The 20,272-nt window shown below is 44.6% G+C and overlaps 1 protein-coding gene across 1 annotated transcript; it reads right to left on the minus strand.

Annotated features, from left to right (window-relative positions):
* Positions 1 to 16,419, minus strand: ACTL6A (actin like 6A). Its single transcript, XM_032783722.2, has 14 exons — positions 16,247 to 16,419; positions 12,642 to 12,718; positions 12,276 to 12,450; positions 11,714 to 11,814; positions 9,751 to 9,848; positions 8,933 to 9,027; positions 8,608 to 8,714; positions 8,433 to 8,522; positions 7,264 to 7,325; positions 4,753 to 4,867; positions 4,283 to 4,363; positions 3,080 to 3,175; positions 929 to 1,015; positions 1 to 336 (listed from the first exon to the last, which is right to left on the minus strand). Exons 1-14 carry the CDS (start codon positions 16,269 to 16,271, stop codon positions 256 to 258), a joined length of 1,290 nt encoding a protein of 429 aa, XP_032639613.1. The 5' UTR covers positions 16,272 to 16,419; the 3' UTR covers positions 1 to 255.
* Between the last annotated feature and the right edge of the window lie 3,853 nt (positions 16,420 to 20,272).

Raw genomic sequence — 20,272 nt, forward strand, 5'->3', positions numbered from 1 at the left:
AGAGAAAATAGACATTTATACAAAATTATAAAATACTTATAAGAGTTATTGCATTTCAAGGGATGAAACATCCATTTTCTTTGACAGGACCAGTTAGGCCTTTTAAACGTCTAAAGTTTGTAAAAATGGATCTTGAAGTATGCAAAAACCAGAACAGTATAAACTTTCTACAAAAGATTCCATCCCATTCCTGAGTACACTAAAGCTATGAAACATAAGGAGCATTGGGAAGGCAGCAGCTTCTCACAGTGTGGTCTATGGGCATTTCCTTTCTACACACTGCTTCCCTCCTTCTTCATACTCCTGTTTAGAGATCCACATCTGTTGAAAGGTACCCTGCAAAACAGGAAAAACACAACTCAGTGCTGTACCTAGGGTATCATTAACTCTGACACCATGAAAAGCAAAACAGCCTTTATATTTTTCAGGCTGCAGCACAGGACCATGGCTCCAGCTATCTAAATGCATCTTTAAACTTGGTTTTGCATGTTAAGCAACTAGGAAAGATTGTCATACCAACTGCTGCTTCCACCCCTTCGCTGGATATTACTAACTAGTCCCTGCTATCCTTGTCTTGTGTACTCAGCAACTTGCTTTTGAGATGTATTTTGGGGCCTTATCCTGCAAGTTTAGTATTTTTAGTATGCTCTAGATGGCATGTAGTTTTCTAAAGATCCAGCAAGAGAATACCTCAGGAGCCTCACTTCCTTCCCCTTTGGAGGCAAGGAAAGGAGCTTAATTAAGATTCTTTAGGTTTATGTACAGAGTATTCATCAGGTTTCTCCTCTCCCACACCATACTCAGCAGAGCTACTACAGGAGCAGCAGCTGCTATGAAACTCAATCACTAATAAGACTCCTATGGAATTAGGTTTTCAGCTAATGATGCTGCTCAGCATCCCTTCCCAAAGCTATGTATGTTAACTGACCAGAGAAGCCAAAATTGAACCACCAATCCATGAACTGAACCTCCGCTCCACTGTTGTGTTGTTTGCTATCAACTTCAGCCGCATACTCTGAACAGAGAAAAAAAAACACACATTAGCAAGGTCAAACTGATAGGTAGCTCAACTGAAGGTTCAAAACTTTTTCCCCTGGGGTGGGGGTAGGGGGGAGGAAGAGGTCTTAGGACTGCGTTACAGACAAATATTCAAAATGTTTCATTCATCTGTTGACACACAAGTCAAAGACACTAACTCTTACATTTTCTGTAATGTGGAGCTTGTCTAATTTGCACTTTGGAGTCCAGTGCTCCAAAAATTACAGGTTAAATGAAGTAGCAGGTTGCCGTTTATTGGTAGCCTATCTGACGTGCGTGTGCAATCCACAGAGAACAAATCTTCTATATTAACATGAGCTCAAACTGAATCAGTGAAATAGCCTTAGAAATGGGTTAGCAGCAACACAACAGGAGAGAGAGATGATATGGGAAAATTATCACTATGGCTCTGGAATAGTTACACAGCCCAGAATAGCCAGAATCGTTATCTGAAAGTAGAGTTAGACTTGCAGTATTTTAAAACTAGCTAAGTATTTGCTGAAGTCTGTTTTATGCTGTTACTTGTTTCCAAATCGCATTGATTTTCTTTGAAACAGGATAAGTTTTTTCAACAGTCTGCAACTTGTGGCCCCGCTTTAGTCATTAAAGCTAAAAAGGGGCTGGGTCAAGCAGTCTGAGCACAAGACTGGATTGCCTGCAAACCCCAATGTTCCAGTCCTGACAATAACATCAATTATCTTTAGAGCCTTCATAATTGTGACATCTTTCCTTCAGTTGTCCCAATACATACTAATTGGATAATACTACCTACTTTACCAGATTAGTTACATTTGCAAAAAAAACTTGAGTACTAGCAACACGATGGAGGTGCTAACACTTCAGTGAATCTCTCACTTCTGCCTTTTACCAAAAAGAAAAAAGAAAAAAGCATTCCGTGGCCACTGAATAATCCTAATGAAATCAAAGCTGCAATACAACAGTCAGTGCCCGTATAGGCATGTGTGACAGCCCACACTGGAGAAGAGAAGGCTAACCCCACATTAAGGGCGGCAGAAGTCCCGCCTCTCAGACCGTGCTGGACATACTCGGACTGCTGCCTCAGTATAAAAGGAAGCAGCCCAGCTCGTTCTAGACGAGGGGTAGGCAACCTATGGCACAAGTGCTGAAGGTGGTACGTGAGCTGATTTTCAGTGGCACTCACGCTACCCGGGTCCTGGCCACCAGTCCGGGGAGCTCTGCATTTTAAATGAAGCTTGTTAAACATTTTAGAAACCTTATTTACTTTACATACAATAATAGTTTAATTATATATTATAGACTTATAGAAAGAGACCTTCTAAAAACATTAAAATGTATTACTGGCACGCAAAACCTTAAATTAGAGTGAATAAATGAAGACTTGGCACACCACTTTTGAAAGGTTGCCAACCCCTGTTCTAGACTGACTACTGAGGGGAGATGATGCTTGATGGAGGCTCCAGGCTAGGAGCTGCTACAGCTAGAGACTGCGGGAACTGGAGAACCCAGGGACCAAACTGGTGAAATGCTATCTCCAGCAGAACCCCGGCAGTTGGACTTCCAGGGAGTTACCCCCACCAGGGAACCTGAAGACCCAGGCACTGTACGGATTGCTACCCAAGGGAGATGCAGTAGGAAATGGCCCAGGAAGGTGGAGGGAGTGGTACCAAACACCCGAGCAAGGTCAGTGTGTTGCGACAGGATTCCCTGCTGACTGGGTGAGGGCCAGTCCCGTCACCAACAGGGCCCTGGGCTGGGACACATTGGAAAGGGAGGGCTTGGGTCCCCCTACCCGGCTGCCACCCACCATTAGGTGGCGGCCCACTTCCCTGACTCTGGCCACTAGGCCACACAGTCCTGTATTCGAGGGCTGCCATGACAACTCAGGCCTCTGGGCCATGCTGCTCTCAGCCTAAGGACTGTCTGATAGACTAACTGTGGTGGTATCACTACCCCGACCTACCCTCAGGAGGACAGGGCATGCATACCACGCAACAGCACGTACAAGGCAAAACACAGACCAAAAAATGACCCAAAGCAGCAATTTAATAAGATGTCTTACTGGTGGAGTTTTCTGAGAGAGCTCCCTGTTCAGTCTGTCTGTAAAACTCTGTATTAAAGTGTTTCCTCCTGCTACGATCACACTGCCATAGAGGCCCTGGAAAGAGAAAAATGTGACACACAAGAGTTCATTCTGAATGTATTTTGGAAACGTTTGTTTTCGTAATACAAAGAAAAGAAAATGCCATGAGTACATATAATCAGCAGTAAAAATACACTTGACATCTAGACAAAGTTACACCATTATTAGTACATCATTTCTACCATGTGAAAAATATTTTTTTTAAAAGATACACTGGGGGAAAGGCAGTTTGGTGACTGATTCTACATGGCTTTTATTTATTGTTTTAACCTTTAGTGCTTCTAGATCAGCTTGTTTTCATACTCCCCCTGTTCCTCTGCCCCCCCCCCCCCACTGAGTTATAAGAATGCACAACTAGATGTACCATCCACACGAGAAGGATGGATTTTTTTTCCCCATTAGAAAAGAAGTATGTGTGTCAATATTATATTTCCATTCACTAATATGACAGTTGCCAAAGACGGAACATAGGCTACCCAGCCAGCTTGACTTTGCAATTAAGGAAGTGCAATAGACAGACCAACCCATGTGCAGCAGACATGAGAACTGCACACAGCTGAATGTCGTGTGCTCTTTAACGGATGGTGCTGGTGGAAACAAAAAAGGAGAATTTTAAATTTATGCTTTCTTTTTGCACCTGCACAATACAGTGAGTTAATATCAAACTATTTAATCTTCAGATATTAGAGGATGAATAGTCACAAAAAGCCATGCACCTAAAATGAGTTTGAAGCTACCCACTGCACATTGTAGAGTCATCAAACTCTGGATATTTAACATGCCATTTTATCTATCTGTTTCATTACACCAGTGTGAAACGAGAGTAACTCAGGATTTCAGTGGAGTCTCTGCATTTCCATCAGCGCAACAGAGGTCAGAATCTGACTTAACTGTTCCCATGGTTTGAGAAACACTATCTTCAGATATGTTTTATCTGGATATTCTCCTAATAGCTACACAACATGTAGATGATAGTGTATAGGCAACTCAAGAGGTCAAGATCTGCATTTTAACTGATGGCAAGTGTCCATGCCGCTTCAGTAAATTTCATAGCTAAAATATATTGTAACCACGCAGAAAAATATCTATGCTTTTGATAATTCATGTCTGACTAATACTTACTGGTCTGATGTCTATATCACACATTCCAACGCTTGTGGTGACAACATGGCTAACACCCAGCATTGTGTTGCCAGATAAGCCCTGGAACAAAATTAGTAAATCACAAATCAGTGCTTCAAAACAGCAAGGCACATTAAAAGCAGTGAATGAACAAGGGTCTAAAAGCGCTGCAGACAAAAATCTTTTAATTTATCTAAATTTTTATTTCACACTCATCACCATGATCTCAGCACCACATGAGTTTTATTTAAAGAAAGAACCACATATTTTGAATTGCATTTCTACTACCCCACTCCCAACCTAGGTAGCCCCGGAGAGCACACAGTGTAAATACAAACAGAGCTTCATAATTTCAATCTTTGTGCCATCATAACATACTGTACCCACAAATAAAGGGAAAAGCTGCATAGAACGGCTTCATAATAAACTATATTTCTGCAAATTTTAACATACTGCTTTCATTATTTTACCTTTACATTAGAAGGGTCAAATAGTCCTTCGGGAATTTTTAGACGTTCTGCACCAAAGTCACAATTATAACCATTGGGGAATTCATAATGAACGGTCGGCATCTGTGCAGCTACCCTGGAGGTTGATAGTGATCAGAACATTGGTCAGAAAGTAAAGATGCTAAATCACAATGCACATAATGCAGTGAACAGTCTAAACAGCATCACAAACTAAGAATTGTAATGAACAAATTTTAATATGACCTGTGCTTTTGGCAATCTTTCTGATTGTCACTAGAATTTATGTACATTGGCATGGCAAGTGTAATCTCTAATCCAGCTATTCAAGGTATTCCTAACACCAAAAGTAAATGATTTTGTTTATCATCATACTTTTACAATAATCTTAACAATAGAAACCATGGACTCCTTGGCCTGGTCTACACTACACGTTTAAACCGATTTTAGCAGCATTAAACCGATTTAACGGCCCACCCATCCACACTACGAGGCCCTTTATATCAATATAAAGGGCTCTTTAAATCGGTTTCTGTGCTCCTCCCCAATGACAGGAGTAGCGCTAAAATCGGTATTACCATATCGGATTAGGGTTAGTGTGGCCGCAAATCGACAGTATTGGCCTCCGGGCGGTATCCCACAGTGCACCACTGTGACGGCTCTGGACAGCAATCTGAACTCAGATGCAGTGGCCAGGTAAACAGGAAAAGCCCTGCGAACTTTTGAATTACATTTCCTGTGTGGCCCGCGTGGAGCTGCTGATCCAGCAGGTTGGCGATGCAGTCCAAACAAAAAGAGCTCCAGCATGGACCTACATGGAGATACTGATCTGATTGCTGATATGTGGAGACATAATGCTGTTCTCTCAGAGGCCTCCGTAAGAGACCGAATGCAAGCGTTTGAAAAAAATTCCAAGCTACAGTGCTGTGTGCAAGTGTAACGGAAGCCAAAGAATCAAAGAGACGCTCATGGGGAGAGGAGGGGTACTGAGACTCCAGCTTCCACAGTCCAAGCAGTCTCCGAAAATATTTGCATTCTTGGCTAGCTCCAGTGTCTGTAGGTTCCAACCATGTTCAGGGTATAGTCGTCAATTTATCCCTCCCCCACTACGTGAAAGAAATCGTTTCTTGACTTTTTTCAGTGTCACTCTATGTCTGTGAATCTGGTGGTAGACACGATGCTGCGCAGTGAGAGCAGTATCCACTCTTCTCCCCTCTCGGTGGGGGACAGTACAATATGACTGCTATCCGTCGTCACCATCAGCAGTGGTGCTCCTGGCTGGCCTCAGGTGAGGCTGGCGGCGGCGCTGGGTAAAATAGGAATGATTCCTGGTCATTCTCAGTAGATGGACAGAATGGCTGGTAACCGTCCTCATCATAGCAATGGGCTGAGCTCCATCAGCCCTCTCCTTTCATGTGTAAAGAAAGATTCTGTACTGCCTGGACTACACAGCAGTGGGAGGCTGGGCTCCTCTCCTCCTCACCGCTTATGTCCCTGCCTGGACTGTCATAGCAGCGGGAGGGCTGCCTTCCCCTCATTTATCTCACTAACAAGTCACTGTTTTTTTTATTCCTGCATTCTTTATAATTCATGACACAAATGGGGGAGGGCACTGCCACGGTAGCCCAGGAGGTTGGGGGGAGGGAGCAACAGGTGGGGTTGTTCAGGGGCCACCCCGTGAATGGCATCCAGCTTGTCATTTCTGCGGATCTGACATGGAGAGCTGTGCCTCTGATACACTGGTTCTCTAGTACACTTGCCCAATCTAGGCAGACTGACTCTTTTTTTAGATAAACATAAAGGAGATGACCCAGGGCATTCCCATTTTTACTTTGCGCCTCAGGCCGACCTCAGCTGGGCACCATGATTGCAGCAGACAGTACACGAAACACAGAGTAACAGTCATCTTATGCCAATTTACAATGGCAGCAGACAGTAAAGAACACTGACAACCGTCTCTGCTATCATGCAAAAGCAACACGAATGGTGCGTGTACGCTTGCGTAACGGCCTCTGTCAGCGGCATCCAGTAACACATGTGACAGTGGAAAAAAAAGCCCAAACGGGCTCCATGGTTGCCGTACTATGGCGTCTGCCAGGGCAATCCAGGGAAAAAGGCGTGAAATGATTGATCTGCCGTTGTTTTCCCAGATGAGGAGAGATGAGTGATGAATTTACCCAGAACCACCTACGACAATGATTTTTGCCCCATCAGGCACTGGGATCTCAACCCAGAATTCCAAGGGGCGGGGGAGACTGCAGGAACTATGGGATAGCTACGGAATAGCTACCCACAGTGCAATGCTCTGGAAATCGATGCTAGCCTCAGACCATGGACGCACACTGCCGAATTAATATGCTTAATGTGGCCGCATGCACTCGACTTTATACAATCTGTTTTACAAAACCGGTTTATGTAAAATCGGACTAACCCCGTAGTGTAGACGTACCCCTACCTTGATAAATACATTTGACATACACATACTGCTAGTTTTACAAAGATACAATGACATACTGTTCATCATAGGTTGAATCTGATACTTGGAGGACAGAGGCTTGGAAATCCTGAATTACACACTATGGAGAGAAGAATAAAAGAAAAAGGTGTGTTATAAGGACTCCAGTTCAGAATTCAGTATTATGTTATAATTATATAAATGTGAAACTGGACAAAAGCCTTAAACCATAAGCAAGTAAATTTGGAATGACAAAACTGAGTGCACAAAATATGTGCAAAGCTTCTTTAAAAAGCTATGAATCCATTTCAGTACATAAGTAATTTGCTGTGCTAACTCCCTAGAAACTAAGGATTGTGAACTGTAAGAGGTATTGTTTCAAGCACAATAGGCTTTAAAGAAGTCAGAAGCTAGGGCACATCCCATAATGACAGCGGAGTATTTCCCCTCAGAAATTTTTAATCAGAGCTGGACTTGATCACAGCTATCATGGATTTTCATATTTAATAATATATCCATTTGGCGGTGTCTGTCTGGGAATATGATTGGATGATAAAAGCCTAATTGAGAGCTGAAGATTTAACTAATGGAGAACCAAGAGCTCAGCAATATCACTGCAACAACACAAAAGACCAGACCTGCAGACTCTCAAGACAGAGCTTCAGTTTCCCACAAAGGAACTGTGAAAGGTGAACCCCAGTATGGTAACTCCTTTGTTAGGAACTTATCCCATCACATGCAATGATCTTCTGTATTATATTAAAAAATGGAACATTAAAGGTGATGGCAAGTATGAGAGTGCCCAAGACTTGATACACACACTTTCCATACATCCACCCTTGTAACTATTTTATTGTGACACACAAAAATTTAAAAATCAGATTTAACTATAAACACCAGCACAAACTAAAACCACTCGTACAAGCCTATCCAGGAAGTAAAGCCATAACCCCCTTGAATTTTCAGTGCTTGTAAGTTTCAAACAAGAGACAAAAATAAGATTATCTAATGGAATTATATTCTAAAGATGAAAGAGCAACTAAAACGATTTTAAAAATTTCTCCTATCTCCACTCCAAAAAGAAGAAAAAGAAAAAAAAAAAAAAAAATAGGAAAGGACATTTAAGACAGAAAGTTTTCTAATTTTCCTCATACAAAAAGCTTCCTATAATATACACTAGCAAATGGGATTTCTTTGTGGGCCAAGGGAGAAGAAAGGATTTACTTACATTACACATATAGTTGTGCCAAGATCTTGTGACCTGAGGTAACTTCTCTTTTCTCTTCCAATTTGCTGGTGATCCTTCACGAACTGCTTCCTGCAATTGTAGAAGAGTATACAGTCAGTCAACAATCTACACTCTGAAAAATGAACACCTTTTTAAATCCAGTTAACTTTCCCACCTTTGATGCAATCATATATGGCGGGATTAGCTCTATGTTCATTTCCTGAAACAGTTCTCTGCACTGCATAGTAATAAAGTCTCCAGCAAGGGGTGATTTTACAATGCCTACAAAATATAAATAGCATTTTGGACTACATTCAAATCCTTACAGAAAAAGATGTCTGCAATAAATTGTTCATTTGAAACAAAAAATGCTCATCTCCCACCCTCCACAAAAAACACAATTCAAGGCTACCACATTTTCTTTTTAATATTAGTAATAAAACTCATTTCTTAATGTAATGAACACAGTATACAAATTATACATCTGTGAAACTTTTTACCTTGTTGAAGTACATATCCATCATGCACTGGAATAGCAGTGGTGTGAGTTGCCCCACTATCCAAAATCAGGCCTGTGGATCGACCATTAGCAAAGCTAATCAGAAGGATTAGGGAAAATGACAGAATTTACACTTGGGAGAGAATTTTGTCAAATACTTAGAGCACAACTAGCAACAAGGACCCTAAGGGTTTTATTCCTTGCCTCACAAGTGACTTGCTGTGTTCATCCATTTACCCTTCTACATAACGGTAATAAGTACCAACCTTGCATACATGTTAGGCTTTAATTTATTTCTGTTTGCAAACTGATTTTTGAGCTCCTTGGATGAGAAATGATATAAAAATCAAAGGAATGTTCTGCAGCAATCTCTAAATAAAATATTTCCCATTTATTTAGATTCTGAACTGCCTATTAAAACATACGTTAGTTTAAGAAATTTATGTAATGCAGTGCAAGGCTTAATCAGTGATCTCAGAAGATTTCTGTTGCAGAAGACCGAAATTACTGCATTTTAGTAATCTGAGGAAAGCAATTTTAGGCACGCTGAGCTCTAACAAACAGCATAGGATGTAAATATACACTAGAAAAAGTTGTCTCCCAGGACTGGAATCACACCAAGGCGGTTTCAAAGTTGGGCATTAAGGAGAAAGCACAGAAGTGGAAGCTATCCTGTTCCCATCAGCCATATGAATGGTTACGGAAATATTCACTTTGGTTAGAAAGAAAAGAGTAAGTTATCTTATTCTAATAATACCACTTTGAAGAAGCTTGCTTTATTTCTTGGAAAAATACATGGATCAACATTTCCAAGGATACGCTGTAAGAACTGCAGTTTTACACAAGAAAAAAGCAGGGATATTGTAATGTTCAAACATCAGTTCTGTCAATTTCTCACGCTTTGCTCTGGTATTCCACTACAAAAGAGAAAAAAATAGGTAAACAGGCAAAACAGAAATATTATGTTTACCTCAAGATCCACTATATTTATTACTGTGTGCTCACAGGATGCCAGCAGGATATAAAAAGAAAGTGAGGATTATTAAAGTTGTAGTTTAAGAACAGTTGCAAAGTTACATAAAGCAAAACTATATATCTTGGAATTTTATTTCCTTAGATGAGAATTCACTTTTTGTGCAACATGCATTTCATTCCGGATTCATATACAAACACAGGAGGCCTTTCTGAAATTTTAAAGGACGTTTACATGCATTTCCAGGGGGTTCAACTTTAAACTATTAAAATAACACATTATTTTTGTTGCTACTACTTTACTCTTCTAGAACCCCTTCCATATCAGAATCTCAAAACTCTTTATGAAAGAGCCCAAAACACCCCTGTGAAATAAGTGTTACTCCAGTTTTACATGAAGAAATATACATGTACACAGATGTAAAGTGGCCTGCCCAAGGGAGAAAACTGAAATTATATTTCCTAGCTCTCAAAGCATCTTACCACAGCTTTACTGAAGCAAAGGCAAAGAATGTGCTACGGCACACTTGTGGATTGCAAGTCTCATTTTATTGTGAACTTCTTCTAAGTCAATTGTTAAGTGAGTTTAGCCCTCATGTTAGGAGTCAGACTGAAGACCTTCATTTAGCTATGGAACAGGCAACCCCCAATGCAGATTAACCATACTCCATCACTGTACTTCAACCCTTCTGGAGGGATCATATTTAGGAGTGGGAGGGTAGCACAGTCTCCCTGTGCATTTAGTAGCTGCCTTCTTGACAGTTTCAGGTGGATCAACTGTGATGGTATGTTCTGTTATGTGGACATCTATTCACAGAGAACTAGAGCAAAACCAAGAACTCATTTCACAGCCTTCAAACTTGAATTTAATACCAGCCTTGGGTGAATATATTTCTGTAATATCCAAGTGCCTCTGAACTGCTAGCTGAAAAGTGAAAGACATCCATTCTCAGTTCAATCCCTCATACCCTTCCCTACCTGAGCCTATCCAGACCCTTTCAAGTCACTACTTTCAATACACTAATATAGAAAAAAATTTACAATAATTGTATGTAAAGGAGGCTTCATCTTCATTGTATACATCCCCTGTGGTTTATATTCAGACTCCTGTATTGTGCCTTCTAATCTAGAGCACAGTAAGGTGGGGAACTGCAGCCTACATGTCTACTTAAATTCTTACTTGTACATTTTTATTTGATCTATCAGGCCACTGAGTAATCTAGAGAACCAAGTTAAAGCTCTGGCATTCAACATATTACTCTCCCTGGTTCTGTTTTGAAGGGCTTGATGTAATGAATGATTTCAAAAACATCTCTATTTTTAGTTAGTATAATAAAAGATCACTTACAATTTTACATTTCCCCCACCCGCCCCAAGAAACAAGAGAAAGCTATTATAAAACAAAAGCTCTAAGATGAAATCCAGTTTGAATATGTGATCTCCATTTGAATAGAGAGTGGGCAGTATGTGCTAAAGAGTGGTTATTTCAAGTTACTGACAAAAAAAACAGACAAAAAATAAAATGCAGAGAATAATCCGGCAGAGTATTTTTAAATTGTTACCCCTAGAGTCCCGCAAATCTGCAGATACCCACTTTATATCCATGTTTGCAGATCGCAGATTGGATGTGGATACAAATTTTGTATCTGCACAGGGCTCTAGTTACCTCCTCTTAATTTTCTAAAAATTTCAGAATTCCTAATTTACAATTCTGTATAAGATTTGTACAAACAAGATTAAAACATTCCTAAATTCCAATGACAATTTCTTTATTACAACATTTCAAAACAGGAAATATGCTTTTACTTACTGGTGCTTCAGACATTAGGACAGGGTGCAAACTTGCTTCAGATTTAATGTGCATCTTGTACGTGTGATCCAAAATTGCCTGGAAACTATCCCAATCCTCAACTGTAAAAATGTTAAAGCAGTTGCAGAAGTTTTAGACAATGTTATTGCATTTTCAGAAAGACACAGTTAAGTGAGTCATCTTAAAAACATAACTTTAAAACACACAGATCAACCAACCAACTTTCTCCTGAGAAACAGTCTTAAAAATTCACACACTGCTATACTGCTTACTGTACCAATAACATTCATCCCCTTCTTCCCCCCCGCCCCCACCATCATCAGATGGGACCCATCCCAACTCATTACATGGGAGAAAACCTCTATAGTTTTCCCTCAGATCAAGCAAATGTTCACAGCCTCATAATTAAAATAACTGTAGAATAAAATGTTTTTCACTTTTAGACCAATATTAATGCAAATGAAATGTTAATATTTTTTGCGTGCAACAGATGTAACTTTGCAGCTGAATATAAAATTAGTGATCAGATTTTAAGAACAAGAGGAAAGACAGAGCATCATACTCATTCCATTTTTTAAGGGTGAAATAGCCTCCATATTTTCCCTTGGAACTCGCAGTGCATTGGTGTCTATGTAGTAAGTAGGGCCCCCTTGTTTGCCTTTGTCACCATCTATTTCCATCAGAGTGCTACCATCATCCCTTTCCAGTACCACACCAATAGCAGTGGGAAAGTCAACCTGCAATGTAAAATGTGGACAGGGTATGGCAATTACACAGTGTGTATTTGTTTACTCACTCAACGTACTGTTTTCATTTCAACTATACATTTTTTTAAAAAAAACAATTTTCTACAAACTCAGAACCTGTTTGCTGGCTCGTATAATACTGAGTTTACATTTTAATCTTATACAGTCACAATGACTCTTACCTTTGGACAGTCTTCACCAGCATAGCCAGCTCTCACTGTATAGGAACCAATATCAAAAACAAGAGCCCCAACTTCATCTGTAAGAATTATTAGTAAACAGGCAGTCAGTAATTAGTAGTCATATAACAAAAACTAAAATCACTGGGCTTACCAGCAAAAAACATACAAGCCAAGATACTTCTTGTAAAACACGAGTGCAAACCACCACCACAACTTTTAACCAGAATTTAAAGTTGGCAAAGAACAATAGAACATTTTCTATCAGGAATTTAAGTTGCACAAGAATAATCCAAAAAAGCCATTGTATTTTAACTAAATAACAGTACTTTCGTTCAGAATAAGCAAAAAAGGCAATTTTTGCAGAGAGAAAAAAAAATTGAGCCATCTTCTGGAGGAGATTTTTCAGAACGTGTTATGATTTACACAAACAGCAAGTTACATGGCCCCCTACTTCCTTGGATTAACAGAAAAAAAAAAGTTAAAACTAGATGTAACAGTCTATAGACACTGATGCTTAAATTAAGAAATACCTTCATTCTTTTAAGCACTGATCCCCAAAGAGACTCTGTATAGGCTCAAGATTGGGCCCTGTTTGGCAAAATTAAATCTTTAATCTTGTAGCTCTGGTGCAAGACTGTAATATCTTGGTTTACAAATAAATCTTTATTGTTGTAGTGCTAACCTGAATTTCCCACCACCAACATAACAGCACCAAGTGTTGCCTGACACCACTAATCTGGCTGTCTGACAGTTCTAACAAGTGGGAAAGGCTTCAGTTAAATTTACCAAAGATAGAAACCTAGAAGGCCTTCAAATTAGTCAGACTATCCATTTTAATGAAAACTTGCAACATATATTGAAGCATTGTCCATTTCCACAGCAGAGAAACCTGAATGGAAAGTGGAGTTATAGCTCTGCTGAGAAGAACTCTGTGGGGAAAATGAAGTTTTAATAAAGGAGAGCTGTGCAGAGAGAGGCATTCATAGGTGGAGCAATACAGCTGTACTTCAGCTGAGAGAACTGCTTAGAGCAAAGCTGTCACTTCAAGGACCAGAGCAGCCACAAATAACTGGGAATGAGAAGAGATGCAGGAAGTGGGGAGATGCAGCAGAACTACTGCAAGAAGGCTCATGGCTTGGGAAACTACAGTAGCATTAAGTGGGGAAGAGCTGCATGGGAAGAGTGGAACAGAAAGGTTCATGGGTGGGGGGAAAGCTGCAGACTGCCCAGACCTTTGTGGAAAGTGACAGCGAATCTAACAGACAAACTAGATCACAGGCTTGTGGCGGCTTGGGGATGCAGCAGGCAGGGGCTCGTGGGGGGCCTGGTGGAGGCTGCTGGGGAACAGCTGAAGGGTGCAGCAGACAGAGGCTCTTGGGGGACCTGGGGTGCAACAGGTAGGGGCTCAGAAGAGGGCCTGTGGGAGGCTCATAGGATATAACTCTGGAGTGCAAGAGACAAGGGCTCAGAGGGGCCTGGGGGGAGCAGCAGGAGGCAAGGGGTCGGGAGGAGGCTCGTAAGGAACAGCTCTGGGGGTGGTAGCAGGCAAAGGCTCGGAGAGAGGCCTGGGGGTGCAGTAGCAGGCAGGGGCTCAGAAGGGGAGCTCGGGATGCAGCAGGAGGCAGGGGCTCGGAGGAGGAACTGGGGGCAAGCAGGGAGTCTCAGGGTGCAGCAACAGGCAGGGGGTCGGAAGGAGATCTCGGGGAGCAGCAGGAGGCAGGGGCTTGGAGGGGGTCGGGAGGAGGCTCGTAAGGAATGGCTCTGCGAGTGCAGCAGCAGGCAGGGGCTCAGAGCGGGAGAGCTTGGGGTACAGCAGCAGGCAGGGGCTCGGAAGGGGGAGCTCGGGGTGCAGCAGCAGGCAGGGGCTCGGAAGGGGGAGCTCGGGGTGCAGCAGCAGGCAGGGGCTCGGCAAGGGGAGCTCGGGGTGAGCAGCAGGCCAGGGGCGGAAGGGGGATCGGGGGGCAGCAGCAGGAAACAAGGGCGCGGGCGGGAGAGCCTCGGGGTGCAGCAGCAGGCAGGGGTTGGAGGCGGGAGAGCTCGGGTCAGCAGCCGGCGGGGCTCGGAAGGGGACGTCCGGGTACAGCAGCAGGCAGGGGCCGGCGCGGAGTAGCGCGGGTGCAGCAGAGGCAGGGGCTCGGAGCGGGAGAGCTCGGGGTGCAGGCAGCAGGCAGGGGTCCGGAAGGGGGAGCTCGGGTGCAGCAGCAGCAGGGCTCGGAAGGGATACGCTCGGGGCAGCAGCAGGCAGGGCTCGAAGGGGAGAAGCTCGGGTGCAGCACAGGCAGGGGCTCGAGGGAAGCTCGGGGTGGCAGCAGCGGCAGGGCATCGACGGGGGAGGAGCTCGGGGTGCACAGCAAGGCAGGGCGCGGAACGGGAGAGCTCGGGGTGCAGCAGCCAGCAGGGCTCGGAGGGGAGAGCTCGGCGGTGCAGCAGCAGGCAGGGCTCGGAAGGGGGAGAGGCTCGGGTCAAGCCGCAGGCCAAGGGCCGCGAAGGGGAGAGCTCGTGGTGCGCAGCAGGCAGGGGCCGGAAGGGGGAGCTCGCGAGGTGAAAGCAGCAGGCAGGGGCTCGGAAGGGGGAGTCTCGGGGGTGCAGCAGCAGGCAGGGGCTCGGAAAGGAGGAGCTGGGTGCAGCCAGCAGCAGGGGCTGGAGGGGAGCTCGGGGTGCACAGCAGGCAGGGGCTCGGAAGGGGAGCCGGGTGCACAGCAGGCAGGGGCGATTCGAAGGGGGAGCTCGGAAGGAAGCAGCAGCAGGCAGGGGCTCGGAAGGGGAGTTGGGTGCAGCAGCAGCAGGGGCTCGGAGGGGGATCGGGGTGAGCCAGCAGGAAACAGGGCTCGGAGCGAGGCAGACTCAGGGGTGCAGCAGCAGGCAGGGAACGCGGAGCAGGGAGATGCTCGGGGGCAGCAACAGGCAGGGGCTTCGGAGCGGATATAGCCTCAGGGGTGGCAGCAGCACGGCAGGGGCTCGCAAGGGAGTCGGGGTGCAGCGCAGGCAGGGCTCGAGGAGGGAGCTCGGGTGCAGCAGCAGGCAGGGGCTGAGCGGGAGAGCTCGGAGTGCAGCAGCAGGCAGAGAGCTCGGAAGGGAGGGACTCGGGAGTGTCGCAGCAGGCAGGGGCCGAGGGGGAATCGGGGTGCAGCAGCAGCCGGGGCGCGGAAGGGGGAGTCGGGGTGCAGCAGCAGGCCAGGGCTCGGAGCGGGAGACGCGGGGTGGACTAGCCAGCAGGCAGGGGCTCGAAGGGGGAGCTCGGGGTGAAGCAGCGCAGAGGGCTCGAAGGGGAGCCGGGGCACCAGCAGCGGGGCTCGGATAGGGGGAAGCTCGGGTGCAAGCCAGCAGCCGGGACTCGGAAGGGGGAGCTCGGGGTGACAGACAGCAGGCAGGGGAGCTCGACGGGAGAGCTCGGAGGTGCAACACAGGCAGGGGGCTCGGAAGGGGAGCTCGGGTGCAGCAGCAGGCAGGGCTCGGAAGGAGGAGTCGGGGTGCAGCAGCAGCAGGGCTCGAAGGGGGAGTGGGTGCAGCAGCAGGCAGGGGCTCGGAAGGGGGAGCTCGGGGTGCAGCAGCAGGAAACAAGGGCTCGGCGCGGGAGCTCCATGCGGGAGGGGGCGGGCACTCACCTCCCCCGTATACCCCGCCGCTCATGGCTGCCGCTGGGCCTGTCTCTCGCCGCGGTCCCGGCAGCCCCCCGGGAACTAGCTGTTCTGACAACAATAGCCGAGTGCAAGTCCGACCCGCGCTCACTCACACCGCCGGCTGAACCTAACATGCTACTTTCTCCCCTTCAGCCAACGGAGCGCGCCTCGTCGCCCAAAGAACCTACCGCAGCGCCCGCTTGCCGAGCCAGCCCGAGAGTGACCGACCAATCGTGGCTAGCAAGGGGCGGGCCGAACAAGCGGGAGGCCTATCCCAGTCAGGAAAAAGCGAGAAGGAAGCGAGTATGGTTGCAGTGTGCGGAACGGGTCAGCGGAGAGACTGGGTGGGTGTTGGGGGTACAGGGAGAATATGTGCGCGGCCATATTGGGTCGGACCAAGGGGAACCAAGCCCAGTGTCCGGTCCTCTGACAGGGGCCAATGGCAGGTGCCCCAGAGGGAATGAACAGAACAGGGAATCAACAAGTGATCCATGGCCTGTCGCCCAGCTTCTTGCAGACAGAGGCTGTGAACACCATCCCTGCCCATCCTGGCTAATAGCCATTGATGGACCCATCCTCCATGTCTAGCTCCCTTTTGAACCCCCTTATAGTACTTTCCTGCATAGCACCTGCTGGCAAGGCGTTCCAGAGGGTGACAGTGCGGTTGCTTGAAAACATACTTTCTTGTGTTTGTTATAAATCTGTTACTTATTAATTTGATTTAGCGGCCCCTTGTTCTTGTATTATCAGAAGGAGTAAATAACACTTCATTATTTCCTTTCTCCACACCACTCATGATTTTATAGACCTCTATCATATCCGCCCTTAGTCACCTCTTTTCCAAGCTGAAATGTTCCAGTCTTAGTAATAATCTCTCCTCATATGGAAGCCGTTCTATACCCCTAATAATTTTTGTTGCCCTTTTCTGAACCTTTTCCAATTCCAATATTTTTTTTTAAGATGGGGCAATCACATCTGTATGCAGTATATTCAAGGTGTGGGTGTACCATGGCTTTATATAGAGGCAATATGATAGTTTCTGTCTTATCATCTATCCCTTTCTTGATGATTCCCAACGTTCTGTTTGCTTTTTTGACTGCTGCTGCGCATTGAGTGGATGATTTCAGAGAACCATCCACAATGACTCCAAGATCTCTTTCTTGAGTGGTAACAGTTAATTTAGACCCCAACATTGTATATGTACAGTTAGGATTATGTTTTCCAATGTGCATTACTTTGCATTTAGCAACATTAAATTTCATCTGCCATTTTGTTGTCCAGTCACACAGTTTTTGTGAGATCCTGTTGTAGCTCTTTGCAGTCTGCCTGGTACTTAACTATCTTGAGCAGTTTTGTATCATCTGCAAATTTTGCCACCTCACTGATTATCTCTTTTTCCAGATCATTTATTAATATGTTAAATAGGACTGGAACCAGAGAATGGGGGGATGGAGAGGCCTTGATAGACAGGGAGGTTAGGGGGAGGCTGAGGGAGTGGAGACTGGGGCTAGGGAGGGATGTCTTGAGGCTGGCTAGGGGTGGGATTGGCGGGATAGGGAGGGGTGCTTTGGAGCTGTTTGGGGGCTAGGAAAAGGTATGCTGGAGCTGGGATTTGTGGGCTAGGGAGGGGTGTGTTCGGGATGTAGTTGGGGATTAGGGAGAGGCATTTTGTGACAGGATGGGATTGGGAGGGTAGGAGGGGTATTTGGGGGCAGAAAGGGGTTGAGCTAGGGAGGGGTGTTTTGGGGGTGTAGTTGGGAGTTAGGGAGAAGCATTTGGGGTGGAATGGGGTTGAGAGGCTAGGAGGGGTATCTTGGGGCAGGCTGGTGTTGGGGGGCTAGAGAAGGGTATTTGAGGGCTGGCTTGAGTAAGGGCTTGATAATTGGTCAAACCTGTCTACATCAGGGAAGCAAAAGGCCTGAGGCAAAAATTGAAAAAAAAAAAAAGTGCTTTTGTAGTGTTGTGATGCTCTCTTGGGGTGCCCTGACAGTAAGCTACTGCGTTACCCCTCTGCCAAAGAGAGCTTTGCTGGAGCTTAAACGGCATGAGTCAACTCCTTGCCAGTTGCCACACCAGTCTGTCTGCGTCATCAGCAAACTCCTTGAGACTCTGCTTACCTTTCCTTTATCTTGCAGGTAACATTCACTGAAACCCAGTTCTCAAGTTCCCTGTAGATGTTTTTCTGTAGTGTTCTCCATTCACAAAAATTAACAAGTTTGCTGTCTTCAAAGTGATAGAATGCACTCACACCAGCCAGTTGGTGCAGCTGAGGATGCATGCCTTAGTTTAGTATAACAGCACTGAGATGAATAGATAATAAAATAAGTTTGTTAAGAAGAGATTTAAGTGATAGTAAACAGGAGAAAAAGAGACTAGTATGGTATAGTTACAAACAAAACAAAATAGCATGCTTTCTACTTTAGCAAGCTACCATCTTTGCCTCAGTAGCTTTCTCACTTACATCAAGCTATCATCTCCAGCTCCTCCAAATACCTTTCCCAGGTCTGGAGACTAGCTCTGTGTAAGCTTGAAATAATATCTCTTTCATCAACTGAAGTTGGTTTACCAGAAGATATTACCTCACCCGCCTTGTCTTGCTAATAAAACGTGCATGACATTTTAAGGAGGTCACTGCTCTCCACCCCACCATTAGTATCCATAGTTTCTCAACTACCCCTCTCAATCCAGTTTACCTCCCTTACTGAATTTATTTTCTTCTATTGCTCACTTTCTATCAAAATACATAAGAAGTTATCCATTTTTTTTTCAAGTGGCTGCCTGCCCAAACTTTCTTTTAAACCCCTTTATCTGGAATTCTTATTGTATTAAAAATGTTCTAATTCAATAAAATGCTATTTTAATTCAGTGAAGCAAGAAAAAGAACAAAAAGAATCTAATCGTAATGGGTCAGATTCTCCTTTAACTTAGTTTTCAAAGTTGTAGTTCAATTGACTTCAGCAGAATTACTCCCAATTTATACTAGTGTAAGTCAGAAAAGACCTACGCATTTTGGACTACAACTCCCAGCCTGCTGCATACTGAGTGGGCTGGTGATTGATGGCCTCAATTAAAGTCTCCTCCTATGCCAGCGACACTGAAATGCAGAGGAAATATTAAAACGGAGCAATAGGAGACAACTAGGACGAAAAACAACAATCCACAGTTGCAAGAAAACCAGGAGATGGTTGGATGTATTGGCTTTTAAGGGTAAGTGATTCCTTTAATTTCATCTAACGTATTCTGGTTCTCTTTCTCTGTTTCTTTAATAGGGAAAATTCTTTCAGAATTTCAGCATATCCTGTTGTTGTCATTGAGAAGAAATGCATAGTTTATATGGATCACTGTAAAGTTTAACAAAAGTCCAAAGTGTGCAAGATACTAGGATGAGGGAGATAAATGTAAATCCTATTTTTGTATTAGATGTAGGATGAAAAGCCGGTTTACTGGGCACCTCTTATATGTCTTATGAAACCTTTTGTTGATGGTGTATTATCATGATTTCCAGCATGGGGCACTAGTACACAAGAGAGGAGGAAGAGATTATTGCAATAAAGAAAATAATTCAGAAAATGTGGAATTGTAATGGCAAAGGATTTATCCTTAGATATTATGTCTTTGAGGTTATTAGCAAAATAATGCTTTGTGGGAAGCATACAATATTTTGGGCCAGATCCCGTTCTGCACAGGAGCTGCTTGTGCTGCTCTAGCAGTGCCAAGCAACAATAACGCCAGTTTAGTGACACCCAGATTATTGCTCCATCATAGGGGAATCCTTAGATGGTGAAGAGCCACCAAAATGGCTCCTATGTCACTCACTTACCTCCCCCCTCCCCCGCCCCCGCAAGCTGAAGAGGAGTGGCAGAAGAAAAAGGCATGTAGCTGGGGTGTGTCTGTGTCCAGCTGATCCTTGGCTGTCGAAATGGCCACTGAGAACTGCTAGCAGTACGGGCATGATAGAACAGATTTAACACTGCTTTTATTTGCCCTGGAGATGAGGCTGGTCCTTGGCAG

Source organism: Chelonoidis abingdonii, chromosome 8, assembly GCF_003597395.2.
Source record: "Chelonoidis abingdonii isolate Lonesome George chromosome 8, CheloAbing_2.0, whole genome shotgun sequence".
Taxonomy (NCBI): domain Eukaryota; kingdom Metazoa; phylum Chordata; order Testudines; family Testudinidae; genus Chelonoidis; species Chelonoidis abingdonii.

Excerpts from the sequence above, each read along its gene's own strand:
- ACTL6A (XM_032783722.2), bottom strand. The coding sequence starts at position 16,271 with ATGAGCGGCGGGGTATACGGGGGAG. Across the intron at positions 9,028-9,750 it reads AAAACTGCAGTTCTTACAGC|CTTTGCTAATGGTCGATCCA; the intron begins GTATCCTTGGAA and ends CCTTCTGATTAG. Across the intron at positions 7,326-8,432 it reads GGCACAACTATATGTGTAAT|TGTGTAATTCAGGATTTCCA; the intron begins GTAAGTAAATCC and ends TTCTCTCCATAG.